A 16,843-nucleotide genomic window follows, 5' to 3' on the forward strand; every position below is an offset into this window, starting at 1 on the left:
CCAGAGATGTCTTTTGCCTGGAGAACTTCAGGTGAACTCATTTTCCTCTAGTTTCCTAGACAGACAACTTCCTTTCAGTATCTCAGTATTCAGCACTTCATAGACCTGTTTATATCACTTTTTAGATTTAAAATTTTCATTAGTTTCCTAAAACCTGTAGATTAAGCTGGAAATTTATTGGTATGCATTAGAACTCTTAATGATGTCTATATGTCATTTTTTTAAGTTTCGTTTGTTACCACAACTCTTCTCTCTTTTCTCTGTCTCAGAAATTCCTCCTCCTTCTTAAAGAATCAAACATAACAGAGATGAAACCTTTCCTCTGGTATCTTTATTTCTGCATCTACTGAACATGCTCATAAAATGGCATTTACTATATTTCACAAGGATTAATATTTATCTAACTGTAAAATGACCATTGGTAGTCATCCTTTCTTTCTTTTTTCTTTTTTTTTCCTTAATTTTCCTTGGTAAATTCTTGGTATTAAAAATATGTAAAGAGGGGCTGGAACAGTAGTGCAGCAGGTAGGGTGTTTGCCTTGCACGCGGCCAACCCGGGTTCTATTCCCAGCATCCTATATCGTCCCCTGAGCACCGCCAGGGGTAATTCCTAAGTGCAGAGCCAGGAGTAACCCCTGTGCATTGCAGGGTGTAACCCCAAAAGCAAAAAAAAAAAATATGTAAAGAAACTTGTTTAGGAATGGGATTATTTTCCTCTTTAATCCTTATTTTTTTCACTACAAAATTGAACCTGCCATTCCAGTGCTCTATTTCCTTAAAAAAAAAAAAAAAGGTAATCCCAGTTAATCTTGTAGTCTTGTTTATATTTTTACCTCATCCTATTTTCACTTTTGTCATTTCACTTTTTCCTTACTAAAGTCTTGCATTTGCAGTAGCATTTTGGAGCCAAACGCTACTTCAAAGATGATGACAGAGTTAAAAATTTTATTTAGGTATTACCCCTCAGGTTGAGGTGATATTCAAAGTTCTCTGGTTTACTTACTTTGTGATGCTAAGAAAGAGGGCTAGAACACCAGGAACTTTTCTGTTTGTTTGTTTGTTTGCTTTTGTTTTTGGGTCACACCCAGAAATGCTCAGGGCTTACTCCTGGCTCTGTGCCTCAGGGTTCACTCCTAGATCTGTTGGGGGGCCAAATGGAGTGTTGGGAGTTGAACCCAGTTCAGTCGCATGCCAGACATGCGCCCTGTCCACTGTACTATATCTTCAGCCTCCATTGATTTTTAAATCTTAATATAGTTTAGATAAAATGATAACAATAGTATTAAAGTATAGTGTCTATATACAAAGTTATTGCACACCTCCCCGCTTCCCCCTGCCCCCCCCCACACACATACCACCAAAGTACCCATAATTCTCGACCACTGTCCATCACCTTAGCCTGGTCCTCATTCAGACCTGCCAATGGCTTGTCATTGTGAGATATTGTCTGTTCACTTGTTTTGTCTCTTGATATTCTACAGATGAATCAGATCCAGTATTAGTCCTCCCTCTGACGATGATTATTATTATTAGCATTAATAATTTATATTATTTAAAGTAAATAACATGGTAACAATATAATGTAACGTAATACTCTCTTAACATAATACTCTCCAGGACCAAAACTATTGGGGATCAAAGTGGGGTTTGCCACATAGAAGGCATTCTTAACCTTTGTATTGTCTCTCCAGCCCTATACCCTTTCCTTTAAGCATGATTTTTCCTAATGAAGCAGATGGAAGCACTGTATAGGCTGTTTAGCCTGATTTTACTCCATCTGATTACATCATGCCATTTTTAAGCAATGAAACAACAAGCCTCAGTTTATTCTGTGTTTTAGCCTTCCTATGACAGCTTAAAGGCTGAATCATTAATTTTAAAAATATTAGGGTCAGAGAGCTAATACAACAGGTTAGATGCTTTCCTACCACACAACTGACACAAGTATCAACACCCTATCCTGTCCCCCAGCCCCACTAAGGGGCTCTCTGAGCACAGAGAGAGGAGTATGTCCTGAGGAAAGCCAGGTGTGGCTCAAGCCCACCTTCCCAATTATTGTATGTTTTCTTCTATATTCTCTTTATATTTTCTTATATGTGATCTTCATACCTTTATTTATTTGAAGACTACATGTTCTAAAGAAATTTAAATTTTTTCCTTCATTGAGATTATTTCCAGTTGTTTAAGATTTCTTTTTTCTGTTTTCTTCCTTTTTGAATCATATCTTTATTCATCTTTAGCCATGATCTTGAATTTCTTTTTCTGATCTCTTAAAATTTAGGTACAAACCTTGTAGAACCAAATATGTAAAAATAGTTAGCACAATTCCTAGCACATAGTAAAGTCATTTCTAACCCCTTCTTCCATCCCTCTACCTTGGAGGCAGTAACAAGATCCCTGTCACCTGTTGGTGCCTGTAAAGTCATTTGGAATACCCGTGTCCTTTGGAAAATCCTCCTGGCTATCTTAAGACACCAGTGGTCTGACCTCTCCTTTCACAGGAGGAATGTGATTTCACTGCCAGGGGATCTGCAAGCCTGACTCACAGCATCCCAGGAAACCCCATATTGCCACAGAGTTACTAACTCTGGGTATCTGTGTCCAGTTCTCTTGTCTTGAGGGTTGTTTTCCTGACCTCCCTTCTCATTCATTTCATCTTGTGAAGAACTTCAGCAATTTTAATAGACTGTAATGTGGATTTACTTAAAGTCTGCTAATAACTTCACTAGCTAACAAGTACCTATATGTGTAAGTAGAGATCACCAGCAGCCACTTGAAGTAGGAGAGAAAGTACAGGCTGTCCTTCAAGCTGCCTCCACCCGCCCCCCCCCCCCCCCCCATCACTTCCCTTGATGTGTTTCTTAGATGTGCTGAGGGATTAACAGCCATACTTAGCAAACTTCTAAAACTGTTTACTGGCTTTTGTCCTGGAAAAAATGCTCTTCACTTACTCTAGGTCCACTTTTCTTTCTCCCTCTTTTCAAACTAAGTTTTCTAACTAACATTGATTATTAGTACTTATAAACTCTTTAGACCTTCTTAAATTTCTTAAGCCAGGCAAATGCCCTACCCGCTATACTATCGCTCCAGCTCCTGGAACTTAAAAATTTCTTAAGCCACTTTACAGTGCTTTTTGAATGAGTATTTGTGTATTTGAAACCACACTATCAGTATTTTCTTATAGGTGGGGGAGGCAAAAAAGTTTATACCTATTTTGTTTTTATCTTTTTTTTTCCCTTAATTCAGGTTGACAAGCCAACCCTTTCCTGGTTGCCCCCATCCGCTGAAGCCCCTGAAGTGATTTGTTCTACCAATGTTTCTCAGTATGAGCTCCAAGCCGAGATAGGTAATAAACCTGAGTTTTACATAATTGAGTCTGTACTGAAATTGATGACAAAAAGGTTATTTTGTAGCCAAATGAATCAGTGTATGTGGAAGTCACCTAAACCATAAAACTATATACAATTATGTCTGTCAAATAGTTCTACTTCCTGGACAAAGAGACAATACATATTGCACTAGGCTGGCTGGTACAGTCCTATGCACCACATGTGGTCTCCTGAGCACCACCAGGAGTGATTCCTGAGCACAGAACTAAGAGTAAGCTCTGAGCACCAAAGTTTAACTTAAAACTTTGACTATAATCTCTCTTTTATTTTGTTTTGTTTGGGGGCCATACCCAGCAATGTGCAGTGATTACTCCTGGCTCTCGAGGTGCTCAGGGGACCATGTGGGATGCTGGGGATTGAACGTGGGTTGGCCGTGAGCAAAGCAGGTGCCCTACCCATATACTATCACTCTGGCCCCTACAACCCCATTTTTAATAGAAAATTTTCTCAGTTAACTTTGGAATAATATGGATTATTCTTTGTATCCTTATACATGTAAAATATTTGCTTTGCATATTTAGAGTTAACTGTTAACCACTACAGATAGATACTGGTTTAGGTGCTTGAGTTCATATCCTCTCTCTGCAAAGATGAGCACTAAGATTTGGCATGAAAGGTCAGTAAAATAAAGCTGTGTGTTAAGTGGTAGGAGAGAGAAGATGGAGGGTCTGACTAACCACCTCTACAAATCAAGAAACACAGAAAAAGGGACTGGATTTGGAAGAATGAGGAAGTTTTCCTAGGTGCCACCTTTTAGAAGCTTTAAGTTTTAAAAACCGACAACAGCAAGTACTGGTGAGTTTTACAAGTCTTCATTGCTGTCAGAATACAAAATAGTTAATTTACTTTCCAAAACAGTTTGGTGTGTTTTTGGAATATTATTGAAAACTATTACTAATAGTGTTGATAATCACAGTGCCTAAGTAAAAATTTAAAAAACAATTTGGCAATGTCTTAAAGTATTAAACATGCATGCATGGCCCAGCAATCTCACTCTTGTTACTTGCCAAAGAGAAATGAAAATATACCTGATTAATAACTTTTGAAGCAGTTTTCTTTATTACCACCCAAAATTTTAAAAATTCCAGTATTTATTACTTTATGATAATACATTAATTGTGGTATATCCTTACAATGAATTATTATTACTCAGCAAGAAACTAGTGAAATATACATGTATGAATCTCAAATCATATGCTAGTGAAAGAAAACTTTAGATTACATTTTTATTATAATCATAACTCCTGACACTTAAATTTTTTTATATATGTTCCTTTTTATTTACATTTTGTTATGTAGGTGCTCTATTTATAATACTTTCAATAATCAAGTAGATATTTTTTATATGACAACTGAAAGCAGCTCAGTGGTTGCAGGGGCAGGAAATGGGTCTAAGGGTTTTTGAATAGCATCTTGTTGTTCAAATACATTACGATTTGGATAACTCACAATATCACAGGGTATCTAGGTATTCTGGTAGGTATAAGGGCATGTCATTGCAGTTTTTCTTTGCATTTCTTTAACTCTTTTCTTGTGCTTATTAGATGTTCTTTTTTTTGGAGGGGGGGTGGTCAGACCTGGCTTTGCACTCAGGAATTTTCCCTGGCGGTGCTCAGGGGACCTTATGGGATGCCAGGAATCGAACCCAGGTCAGCCACGTGCAAGGCAAACGCCCCACCCGCTGTACTATCACTCCAGCCCCTAGATATTCTTATATCTCCTTATATTACCCATTTAGTTTCTGCCTATTTTTGAAATTGTTACTTTTATGTATGTCACTTATTATAGGGGTTTTTTTTTGTTCCCTCTTTTATTTTTATTTTTTTGTCATCCTGAGATCAAATTCAGTGCCACATACATACTAGATAAGTGCTCTTCTGCTGAGTTACATTCCTGGACCACAAGAATTCTTTATATACTCTGGATATATTATTAAGTATAAGTATTGCTAATACTTTTACTCTGAATTTTTGATACTTTTAACTTTATTGGGGTGGTTCTCAGGGATCACTCCTGGCCGTATGTAGCGCTGGGGATCAAACCTGGTTCAGCCACATATCAGGCAAGCACTCTACCTGCTATACTAACACCATCTCTCCTGCTCAGAAGTTTTCAATTTTGATGGAATTCAAGGTATCAATTTTGTTTTTCTTCTTTGATTGCTAATACAAGTTTTACATCTGATTGTAGGAAGAGGGTTTGATGATTTGACTTCAGTCTACCTTGCCCGGCATACTCCTACAGGAACGCTCGTGACTGTCAAAATTACAAATCTAGAAAACTGCTCAGAAGAACGCCTAAAAGCTTTACAGGTGACAATTTATAAAGATGCATTAAAAGTAATGTTCGTGTGAGAGTGTGTTTGTAAGAATTTTTTCCACAAATCAGTGTAATGGTTCTGTATCTTAGAGAAAGGTAGATCAAAATATCATGCAATTATAGAACTAGAAAGAATACTTGGAAGTCAGATCTAAGGAAGAAAAAATGTATATTCAAAGACAGACGAGATAGTCTAGTAGGTAGGGCACTTGTCTAGCCTGTGATTGATCAGAGTCTGATCCCTGTATCACCTATCTGTCATTCCACATGCACTTCCAGAGAGATTGTGAGCACGGAACCAAGAGTAAGACCTGAGCAGTGTCAGACATGGTCCAAAATCCAAACCAAATGAAATAGAACAAATGTAATTCAAACTTCGGTAACTATTCATTCTTCTGAATGAATATCATATTCAAAATTCATATCGGCAGATTTATAGCAGCCTTAGACTATTCAATCATAAATAGTCATAGGGAGTAGAAAAAACAAAAGCAGTTTGTTTTTTCATTCAGTTAGCACTGTAGCACTGTCACGGTAGCACTGTCCTCCCGTTGTTCTTCCATTTGCTCGAGCGGGTACAACAACTATCTCCATTGTGAGGCTTGTTGTTACTGTTTTTGGCATATCGAATACGCCACGGGTAGCTTGGCAGGCTCTGCTGTGTGGGTGGGATACTCTTGGTAGCTTGTCGGGCTCTCCGAGAGGGACAGAGGAATCGAACCCGGGTCAGCCATGTGCAAGGCAAATGCCCTACTTGCTGTGCTATCAATTCATTCAGTTAAATAAAATTAATTTCTTAATTGAGAAATTGTAACAAAATTGCATTTTAATGAATATTATTATAATATAATTTTTATTGTCATTAATTATTAAAACATTTTTTACGTAACAATGAAATATAACATGATGGAAGTTCCGGTGTGTGTCTTTGAAAATCAATATGTGTGTCCACTTTGTCTCAGTTTATCCCCCAATCCTTTCCTTCTGGTAGTCACCAATAGTCTTAGAGTTTAAAAATTTATTTTTTGGTTTATTTTATTCATCTTTTTTCTCTCTGTTACCATGTATGATTGTTTGTCTTTTTCTATCTGCTTATTTCAGTAAGCATGATTCTAGCTCCATCCATGTTGCAAAGAATAGGATTTCCATTTTTTATTTTAATAGCTAAATAGTATTTCATAGTGCATTTAAGCCAAATTTTTGTCAAAGGACACTTAGGTTATTTCAAATTCTTGGCTATTATAAATAATGTGGCAGTACACATGGAACTGTTTATATTTTTTTGAATTCATTGTTTAAATTTTTTGATAATATAGCCGAAATGGGATAACTGAGTTTTACATAAATTCTAATTTTTTGAGAAATCTCCAATTCTGCTTTTGTAATAGTTGCACCAGTTTTTAGCTCCATCATTGTATAAGGGTCCCTTCTCTCCGCATCTTCTCCAATACTTATTTCTTATCTTTGAGCTAATAGCCATTTTCACAGGTGTGAGGTGATATTTGCATTTCCCTGAAAATAAGTGTGAACAAAAATCTTTTCATGGACATTACAAAGTCCACTTTGGAAGAATATATATTCAGATTTTTTGGTACATTCTTCAGTTGGTTGATTTAAATTGTTGGATTTTACCATGAGTCCTTGTATATTTTTGATATTTATCCTTAACAGATTACGATATGAAATACCTTCTTCCATTCAGTTGGGGATGTCTTTTCCATTTGATAATAGTATCTTTTGTTGTACAAACACTCTGTAGTTTAATGTAGTTCCACTTACTTTTGCTTTTGTCTCCCTTATCATTGGAATTGACTTCCAGAACACATTGTTTCAGGCTGGTGTCAAGGAGCCTGGTGGCAGGCTCAGGAGACCATATGGGGTGCTGGGGATTGAACCTGGGTCAGCACGTGGAAGGCAAACACCCCACCCACTGTAATATCGCTCCAGCTTCGAATTTACTACTATTTTGAAAAGTAGTGAGAGTGGACATCTTGTAGGGAAAACGTTTAGTTCTTCACATGTGTTTTCTTTGATATATTTGATATTTTCAGGCCCCATGTCCAAATCTGTAGTCCATCTTGAGCATTACCATTATCACCATTTTTTCCCCCTCAGAAGTATTTTTGCAATACAAGTTCTTTTGTAGTTCCTGATATATTTCATTATTTTGGGGGCTAGATGGATAGTACAGCAGATAAGGTGCTTGCTTTGCATGCAGCTGAGCTGGGTTTGGTCCCTGGCATCCCATATAATCCCCTGAGCACCACCAGGAGTGACTTAGAGCCAGGAGTAACACATGAGCATTGCCAGGTGTCTTCCATCAAAAACAAAAAAAAGGAATTAAAAAATAATAAATTTATTGTTTTTGTTCTATTTTTATGAGAATAAAATTGGGATTTTGATAGGATTTTTTGAATCTGTACATTCAGCTATTTTAATGATGTTAATTCTTTTAATTCATGAGAAAAAAATTTTCATCTCTTTGTACCTTGTGTTTCATTGAAAAATGTCTAGTAGTTGATCATGTACAACTGTTATTTTACTTCCCTGGCTAAATTTATTCTAGATATTTAGTTCTTCTTGATGAGATTGTAAATGAGATTGTTTTTCTTTAATTGTCTTTCTGCTAGTTATTTACATATAGAAATGGATGATATTTTATTCTGTAGCTTACGGACTTTGTAGCCTGCCTTTTTACTATTTCAAGTGGTCCTTTAATAGGATCTTTGATACATTTATGTATAATATAGCCATCAGCAAATAATGTCAATTTTTTTACTTCTTTCCTATATGGAATTTTTTTTTATCCTTTTATCATATAATTCCTCTAGCTGTAATTTACTATTTGGTTTTGGTTTTGGGGCCACATCCAACAGTGCTCAGGGCTTATTCCTGGCTTTACAGTCAGGGATCACTCCTGGCAGGCTCAGGAGACCATATGGGGTGCTGGGGATTGAACCTGGGTCAGCACGTGGAAGGCAAACACCCCACCCACTGTAATATCGCTCCAGCTTCGAATTTACTACTATTTTGAAAAGTAGTGAGAGTGGACATCTTGTAGGGAAAACGTTTAGTTCTTCACATTGAGTGTGCTGTTTGGTGTGAGTCTATGATGTATGGCTTTTATTATGTTGAAATACATTCTTTCTATACACATTTCATTAAGGGCTTTTAATCATGAAAAAGATACTGAATCATGTCAAATGTTTTTTCTTTTTCTACTGAGATAATATTTTTTTGTCCCCTTATGATGATGTGGTTTATCATGCTTTTCAAGTTGCACCATATTGAACCATCCCTGGAGGGAAAAAAAAATCTTTTTTTATTATTTTTTTGCCTTTTTGGGTCACAACTGGTGATGCTCAGGGGTTACTCCTGGTTCTTCACTCAGGAATCACTCCTGGTGGTGCTTTGGGGACCACGTGGGATGCTGGGAATTGAACCCATGTTGACCGCATGCAAGGCAAATGTCCTACCTGCTGAAATATTGCTCCAGCCCCAAATCTCATTTTACTATTATTTTTTTATCTGTCTCATTAAATTCTGCACTAATGTTTATTATTTTATTTCATTTTCTGATTTTTGTTTTTTTCACTGATCATTTTCTATTTAAAAAAGGGAAGAATTTTGTTTTGATATTGTCCAAACTGTTAAAATATTTTTATGTGTGTATGTGCATTGCATGGGCTGGAGCGATAGCACAGCAGGTAGGGCATTTGCCTTGCACGCAGCTGAACCGGGTTCGATTCCTCTACCCCTCTTGGAGAGCCTGGCAAGCTACCGAGAGTATTCCGCCTGCATGGCAAAGCCTGGCAAGCTACCTGTGACATATTCGATATGCCAAAAACAATAACAAGAAGTCTCACAATGGAGACGTTACTGGTGCCTGCTTGAGCAAATCGATGAAGAACAGGAGGATAGTGCTATGTACATTGCACAGAAAAAATTTTAAAAAATTAACCGGTATGTTCGTAGTGATTTTTTTCTGAGATATAGTGTTAAAGTGGTGTTTATTTTCACTTTTCACTTTTATTTATTTTCTTAAATAAATAAAATAGTTATTAAGAAAATAGTTATTGGGGCTGGAGCAATAGCACAGTGGGTAGGGCGTTTGCCTTGCACGTGGCCAACCCGGGTTTGATTCCCAGCATCCCATATGGTCCCCTGAGCACCGCCAGGAGTAACTCCTGAGTGCAGAGCCAGGAGTAACCCCTGAGCATTGCCAGGTGTGAACCAAAAAGCAAAAAAAAAAAAAAAAAAGAAAATAGTTAATAAGGGTATGGCTCATGAAGTCAGATGTGTTTTAAGTTCACATTCTACTTCAACTTATTTACTTAAACTTTTCTTTATTTAATGGGCTGGACCACACCAACAGCTCAAGGGCTGTTTCTTGCTTTGTGCTTAGGAGTCGCCCCTGGTGCGAGGGATCAGCAAGGGCTCAGCTGCATGCAAGTGTTACCTCTTCTACTCTCTCTCCAGCCCTCAGTTCTTTATTAAGTATGTGGTCTTGGACAAGATTTGTAACTGTCCTGTAAAGTGGGAACCATGATGTATCACATTCAGTGTAGTGGTTGTAAGAGCTAAAGAGATTATGTTCGCACTAAGTGCTTAGTACTCAGAAGTCGCATTGACTATTACCTGTCTCTCCTGCTGTTACTTTCTTCTTAAGGAAAAATAAGATTGATTTTAAGTGTGTTGTCTTTTGCATGTCTGTCCTAGAAAGCAGTGATTCTATCTCACTTTTTCCGGCACCCCAATATTACAACTTATTGGACCGTTTTCACTGTTCGCAGCTGGCTTTGGGTTATTTCTCCATTTATGGCCTATGGTAAGAAAGCTCATTTTAGCTAAAACAGTTTATTTAGCCTGGATGTCATGAGAAGGAAATTTAGATTTATGAATCACTAGTTTCAATTTTATTCATAAAATATATGAACATAAAATTATATACGAATATAAAAATATATATGAATATAATATTCGTATATAAAATATATACAAATTTTATTTATAAAATATATACGAATACCAACTCAGGATTTTGTGAGACAGTTCTGTGTTTGTTTCATGTTAAATTTTAGTCTGCAGTAAAAGTAGAATGGGTGTGGTCCTGCAAACCACCCCCACTGCTTCTCCAGGAAGGCCACGCGTGTGTATGAGCTGGCTTTCCTTTTCCTTCCTCTCCCTCTGGGAGCAGCTGCTATTACTTTCAGGTGGGTGTGGGTTTCCCACCTGTGCACACCATCCCTCTCCCTGCTTCAGAGCAGTGTAAACTTCCTTCAGTGCCCTGAAAATGCACGTGTGTTCCTGTCCATCAAGGATATGTGCCTTTTAAGGAAGGGATGTGTGTGTAGTTTTCATTTTGCTATCCCTGGTGCTCACATAGTTCTTAGGACAAAGCACTGGTCAATAGAAATATTGAATAGATAATTGGGTTCTTTTATTTTTAGGAGATATTTTGTGAATTACCTTTGGGTTAAAGTATATACATATATATGCATATGTAAACACAGATGTAATTTTTCCAATAATATTGAAAATGGTTCTGTCTTCCTATTACATAAAATGATGTCATTTAAAAGAAGTTGTTTTGCAGGGGCTAGGAAGACTGGTCAGTGTTTAGAACTAGCCACAAGTGTATGTGGGCTGAGGGTAGATAAGATAGAGAAGAGACCATTATGACAATAATAGCAGGGAATGATCATGCTGGACAGAATCTGAGTGTTAAAAGTAGGTAAAGGGATATTCTTGATAACCTTTCAGTATCAATATTGCAAACCACAATGCCTAAAAGGAGGGTGGTGGGGAAGAGCGCTCCTACCATAGAGACAGGCAGCAGGTGGGGAGTGATGATAGGAAGCTTGGGGAATATACACTGGTGGAGGGATGGGTGTTGGAATATTGTATGGTGGAAATCTAAAGAACAGCTTTGTAAGGGTCTATGTCACAGTGATTCAATAAAAAGCTAAAAATAAATAATAAAAGAAATTGTTTTGTTTTTTAATTCTTGAATTTTGTGTAGATTGTCTATGCATAGGAAAGTTTCCTGATTAGACTTCAGAAGTGACAGATGTGTTAAATATGTGCATGTTTACATCTGTTTATAAATGAAGGGTTCATTTAAGACGAAAGTAGGAGCAAAATTGCTCCCAATATTTAAAGTTTTCAGGGGTTTCTTTCAGGTTCAGCCAGTCAGCTCTTGAAGAGGTACTTTCCTGATGGAATGACTGAAACTTTAATAAGAAGCATCCTCTTTGGAGCAGTGAAAGGGTTAAACTATCTGCACCAGAATGGCTGTATTCACAGGTATTCATTCATATTTTTCAAAATGAAAGAATTTCAGTGGAAAAAATCTTTTGGAAGCTTTAGGACAGAGCAGTTGTGTATTGGAAAGGGGGGAATATGAAACTTATCAATGTAATTTGAGGAATGCAAGGCAAATAACTACATTCGAGGGAAGCAAGGCAAATAACTACAGAAAATGGTTACATTTAATGTTCATTTATCAAAGAAATTCAGACCTCTTCTGTATAAATCCTATATTGGGTACCAGGGTGGAGGGTTGACCTCAATGTCCTAGCAAAGTATTTAGTATAAGAACAGGTCTGGTTCAAGGTAGAAACTATAAGGGGTGTGGTCCTAGTTAAATTTTCTTTTCTTTACTCTTTTTGTTTTCTTTTCTTTTCTTTTTTAAGAGCCTCTTAATGTACTTCTTTTCATATTTATGTAATATTTATACTGTGTACAAATTATAGCTAAATCTTTCTTTGATTTCTTCATTGCAGCACCTTGAAATTCTGTCAATCCTGTTACCAAAATGTAGATGCAAAAGAAACTGAATATTTAATAAACAGTGTACCCTTCTAAAACACATGGGGACTTTATTTTACTTTTTAATTAAGTTACTTTTAAAAAGAAGCTTGTTTCAACCTTCTTAATGCTTTCTTATCTTAATATTTTTATATTTAATAAGCTTTCTCCTTAGCTGAGGAACTCTAGCAGATTCTCTTCATTCTGTTTATCTGGTTCTCCTATGCTTTTCCTGACTACTAATCATTCTGCTGTACCAGTTTCCAAATTCAGGATTTTAGATGAAAAGTGAGGCTCTCTTCAGATTTCTGTGACAACAGAACTAAAAGAAGTTTCTCTGTAAAAAAATACTGTTGTAAATGATGAGTTATGCCATTATAGACTTTCTGGATAATATTGCATTTAGCTTTAAATAATTCTTTTATTAAAGCTTCCAATATTTGTGTTTTTAAATTTACCCTTAAATTTTCATTTAATTTACTCTTTAACTGGGTCTTTTGCAGTAGCCTTCTAAAATGCTGATTAATCATTTAACTCCGTACCTAGTTTGGAAAAAATGCTATCATTCTCAAATATGTAGATTTCAACAATGTTCTCTCTAGTTCTATTGCTTTATTAAAAACTAGCTGAAAGGATTTCTTAGTTCTTGAACATTTTCTACATATATGTGGATATATGTTGGATACATGTCCATATATACAGCAGTCTTTTGCTACTTTAAAAGGAGCATTTTATTTCCAAGAGACTACATGGATTTGTTTTGACCAGATTTTTGTTATTTCTTTCCTTGGCCAATTTCCTAGTATTTAGGATTGTTTCTTTTTGTTCTAGGAGTATTAAAGCAAGCCATATCCTCATTTCTGGTGATGGCCTAGTGACCCTCTCTGGCCTGTCCCATCTTCATAGTTTGGTTAAGGATGGACAGAGGCATAGGGCTGTGTATGATTTCCCACAGTTCAGCACATCAGTGCAGCCGTGGCTGAGTCCAGAACTACTGAGACAGGTCAGGTGTGGCCTTTGCATTGGGATTGTCTGTGCGTCTCGAGTGTCTTCTGAGTTTGCCTAAAGGAGTTTTGTGCCCTTATATTTGAATTGGTAAATGGCCTCCTTTAAGGTTTCTTTCTCTTTCGTGTCAAAATTATCATGTTAGGAATATTAAAACTTACATTGTGTATCAGGTAATCTTGATTTCTCATTTAGGTTTTTTTCATTCACCATCCTTTATCAAAAAAGCACATGTGTGTAACTTTTTATTAAATTATTTACACTGAAACACTTCAAATTTATTTCCCTACAGGATTTGCATGGATATAACGTAAAGTCAGATATTTACAGTGTTGGAATTACAGCATGTGAATTGGCTAGTGGACAGGTCCCTTTCCAGGACATGGAGAGGACGCAGGTAAATGCTGCTAAAATTCTGAAACACTTCCCTAAAAGCTCCTTTGGTCTAGATAATTCTTGTTAAGTATATTTGCCATGAACTCTTAGAATCTTTATCATTGTTCTTTTAATATTTTCCCCTGAAAAATGTTAAAAAATATTTTTTTTTAGATGCTGTTACAGAAACTGAAAGGTCCCCCTTATAGCCCACTGGATGCCAGTATTTTCCCTCAGTCAGAATCTAGAATGAAAAGTTCCCGATCGGGTGGCGACTCTGGAATTGGAGAAAGTGTTCTTGTCTCCGGGGGAACTCGCACAATAAATAGCGACAGATTACAAACCCCAGCCGCAAGAACTTTCTCTCCTGCCTTCTTTAGCTTAGTACAGCTCTGTTTGCAACAAGATCCTGAAAAAAGGTAATAGTGGTCTCTTCTACACTGCATAAACATATTGTATGTGTTTTATATTTTATAGAAGGTTTTTCATATTTCCTTCCTGCCAAAATTTTTTATCAGGCCAAAGAGATAGTACAGGGGTTAAGGCACTTCATGCACCCAATCTCAGTTTGATCCCCAGCACCACATATGGTCCCCCGTGGACCAGTAGGAGTGATCCCTGAGCACAAAGCCAGGAGTAAGCCCTGAGCACTTCCCAGTGGGCCAGTGGATAGAAAATCTCTTATCTGTGTCTTAAAGCAAAAAACTAATCCAGAAAAGATCAATGCTAAAAACAGGTAGAAGCAGTAAGGAAATGGGAAATGAGAATGTTGGATTCAAAGCTAGAAAAACTTCAACTCCTAACTCAGCAGTATCATTTCCTTTGTCTGTTGTGAATTTCATTCACTCTTTCCACACAGTAATCATTACATATAGTTTAAAAAAGTTTAGGAACTTCTGAGAAATACAAAAGGGTTAGTTTTTTTAAACTGCTATTTTATCATTGATAACTATGTGTATTATTTATTTAAACTCCAGCATAACTCTTCGTAATTTGTAAGTGTCCAATAAATGAAAGAAGGGTACTTTTAGAATACTTCTGATTAGTCAAGGTTGAAATGAAGAATTTGACTCCCTCGTATTATTCTTTCTTTTATTTTTTCAGTATTGGATTTTATAGCTCTGAATAATTTTCTAACATATTTGCACTTAAAAGTCTGCAGTCTGTGAAATTCTGATTTTTAATAACTTTTAAAAACAATTTCAGGCCATCGGCAAGCAGCTTATTGTCCCATGTTTTCTTCAAACAGGTAAGCTGATCTGTCTTCTGTTATCTAAATGTTTTTAAAATACTCTTAAGAAATCACTTTGGGGGCTGGGTAGATAGCACAGCGGCCTGTGCTTGGGACCCTGGTTTGATTTATGTCCCTGACTGCCCTTTCCCCACACCCCCAGCATCATGTAGCTCTGGAGGCCCCGGAGCATCGCTGAGCGTGGCCCAGGTGGAGCTCGAGCAGCACGGCATTCCCTGGTCCTACCACTGCACTGTGTGGCCTGACTAGCCAAGTGTCACCAGGAAGAGCCTGCCTGAGAGCACTCCTACCCCCTTGGAAAATGTCACCTAATGTTTGCTAAATAGGATAGTTTGGTTATCAAGTTTCCTGATAATTTTCTTGCAAGCATGAAATCTCTTTTTGGTGGTTCAATAATAGATTCTCTGAAATACTCCTATTTTTGCAAAGCAAAACAAGTAAAAACAGAATATTATCATGGGATATTACATCCCCAGTTTATATTTTAACTAATTTAGAGACATTTGGCTAGAAATGATGAAAGGATAAAACAGTTGTGATAAAAATCAGTTGATTTTGCTATGACTTAATATTTTCAGATAACTAGAATGAACCAAAGGGAGTGTTAGTGAAAATACCTAAACACATTTTAAGTAATTTTTGGGGGGAGTCACATCCGGCGATGCACAGGGGTTACTCCTGGCTCAGGAATTACTCCAGGCGGTGCTCGGGGACTATATGGGATGCTGGGAATTGAACCCGGGTCGGCCACGTGCAAGGCAAATGCCCTACCTGCTGTGCTACTCCTCCAGCCTCTAACACAAATTATTTCAAAATGATTTTTTGCTAACAAAATTAGTATATTGAATATATGTACCAGAGGTCTTATTTTGAATTTCTTTAACAGATGAAAGATGAAAGTCCGGATTCAATTCTTTCTCTTTTGCCTCCTGCTAATCACAAGCCACCAGTAACTCTGCCTCCCGCAGCACCTTGGACTGAGCTGGAATGTGAATTTCGTGATGAAGAAAACACAGGCTGGGATTTTTAGGGCTGCCAAATCCTTTTATGTCCTATATACTTGACACATTTTTCCTGCTGCTTTTTCTTCTGTATTGCTAAAACTAAAAAACTAGAATTATACTTGAAAATACAGTTGGTGCACTGGAGAATCTACCATTAAAACCACTCTGTTCAAAAGAGCATGAGTTTATAAGCCTTTCGTTAGCTCAGAACACTATAACAACTCCAGGGAAACTTCAGAATTATTCATCTACGTGCATTTAATGTCGTTTATTCTCATTCTTTCCTGAAGCTGTGACTAACTCCTCTTCATGATCTTATAATGTAATTTTGAGCCAGTTAATTTTTCCATTTTTTTTTTTTTGGCCCTTAGGGGAACGAGCCTTCAGAGGACCGTGCTGCCAACTACATTTTTACTTCAGATTATGTAGCATTTTTGATCAGCTACTGTTAGACCAACAATTTAGATTATCCTGGCACCTTTTTTTGGTAGGAGGAAAATGTTTATATTTCTCCATGTTTTTCTGTTGATACTTATGGTAATATCAGACAAACTGAGCCTCACATTAAATCATTCACTTGAGATCTACAGAGAAGTTGTTATTTGCTTTTTTTAAAAAAGGGGGTTAAAATAACACTTTTCTATTAATGTAATTTATAGATACTAAATTCATGCACCCCGTGGGAGCTC

At 36.9% G+C, this 16,843-nt stretch overlaps 1 protein-coding gene across 1 annotated transcript in view; it reads left to right on the top strand.

Moving 5' to 3' along the window:
* The window catches only part of STRADB (STE20 related adaptor beta), a 29,707-nt gene extending 12,864 nt beyond the window's left edge, over positions 1 to 16,843 (top strand). Inside the window, exons 4-12 of the mRNA XM_056111679.1 lie at positions 3,247 to 3,346; positions 5,580 to 5,701; positions 10,428 to 10,536; positions 11,891 to 12,014; positions 13,350 to 13,521; positions 13,816 to 13,920; positions 14,073 to 14,317; positions 15,105 to 15,147; positions 16,037 to 16,843. Of these exons, the coding sequence (XP_055967654.1) occupies positions 3,247 to 3,346; positions 5,580 to 5,701; positions 10,428 to 10,536; positions 11,891 to 12,014; positions 13,350 to 13,521; positions 13,816 to 13,920; positions 14,073 to 14,317; positions 15,105 to 15,147; positions 16,037 to 16,180 (1,164 nt within the window). The 3' untranslated portion in view covers positions 16,181 to 16,843. The remainder of the gene's footprint in view (positions 1 to 3,246; positions 3,347 to 5,579; positions 5,702 to 10,427; positions 10,537 to 11,890; positions 12,015 to 13,349; positions 13,522 to 13,815; positions 13,921 to 14,072; positions 14,318 to 15,104; positions 15,148 to 16,036) is intronic.

Source organism: Sorex fumeus, unplaced genomic scaffold, assembly GCF_029834395.1.
Source record: "Sorex fumeus unplaced genomic scaffold, SorFum_2.1 ptg000014l, whole genome shotgun sequence".
Classification (NCBI taxonomy): Eukaryota; Metazoa; Chordata; class Mammalia; order Eulipotyphla; family Soricidae; genus Sorex; species Sorex fumeus.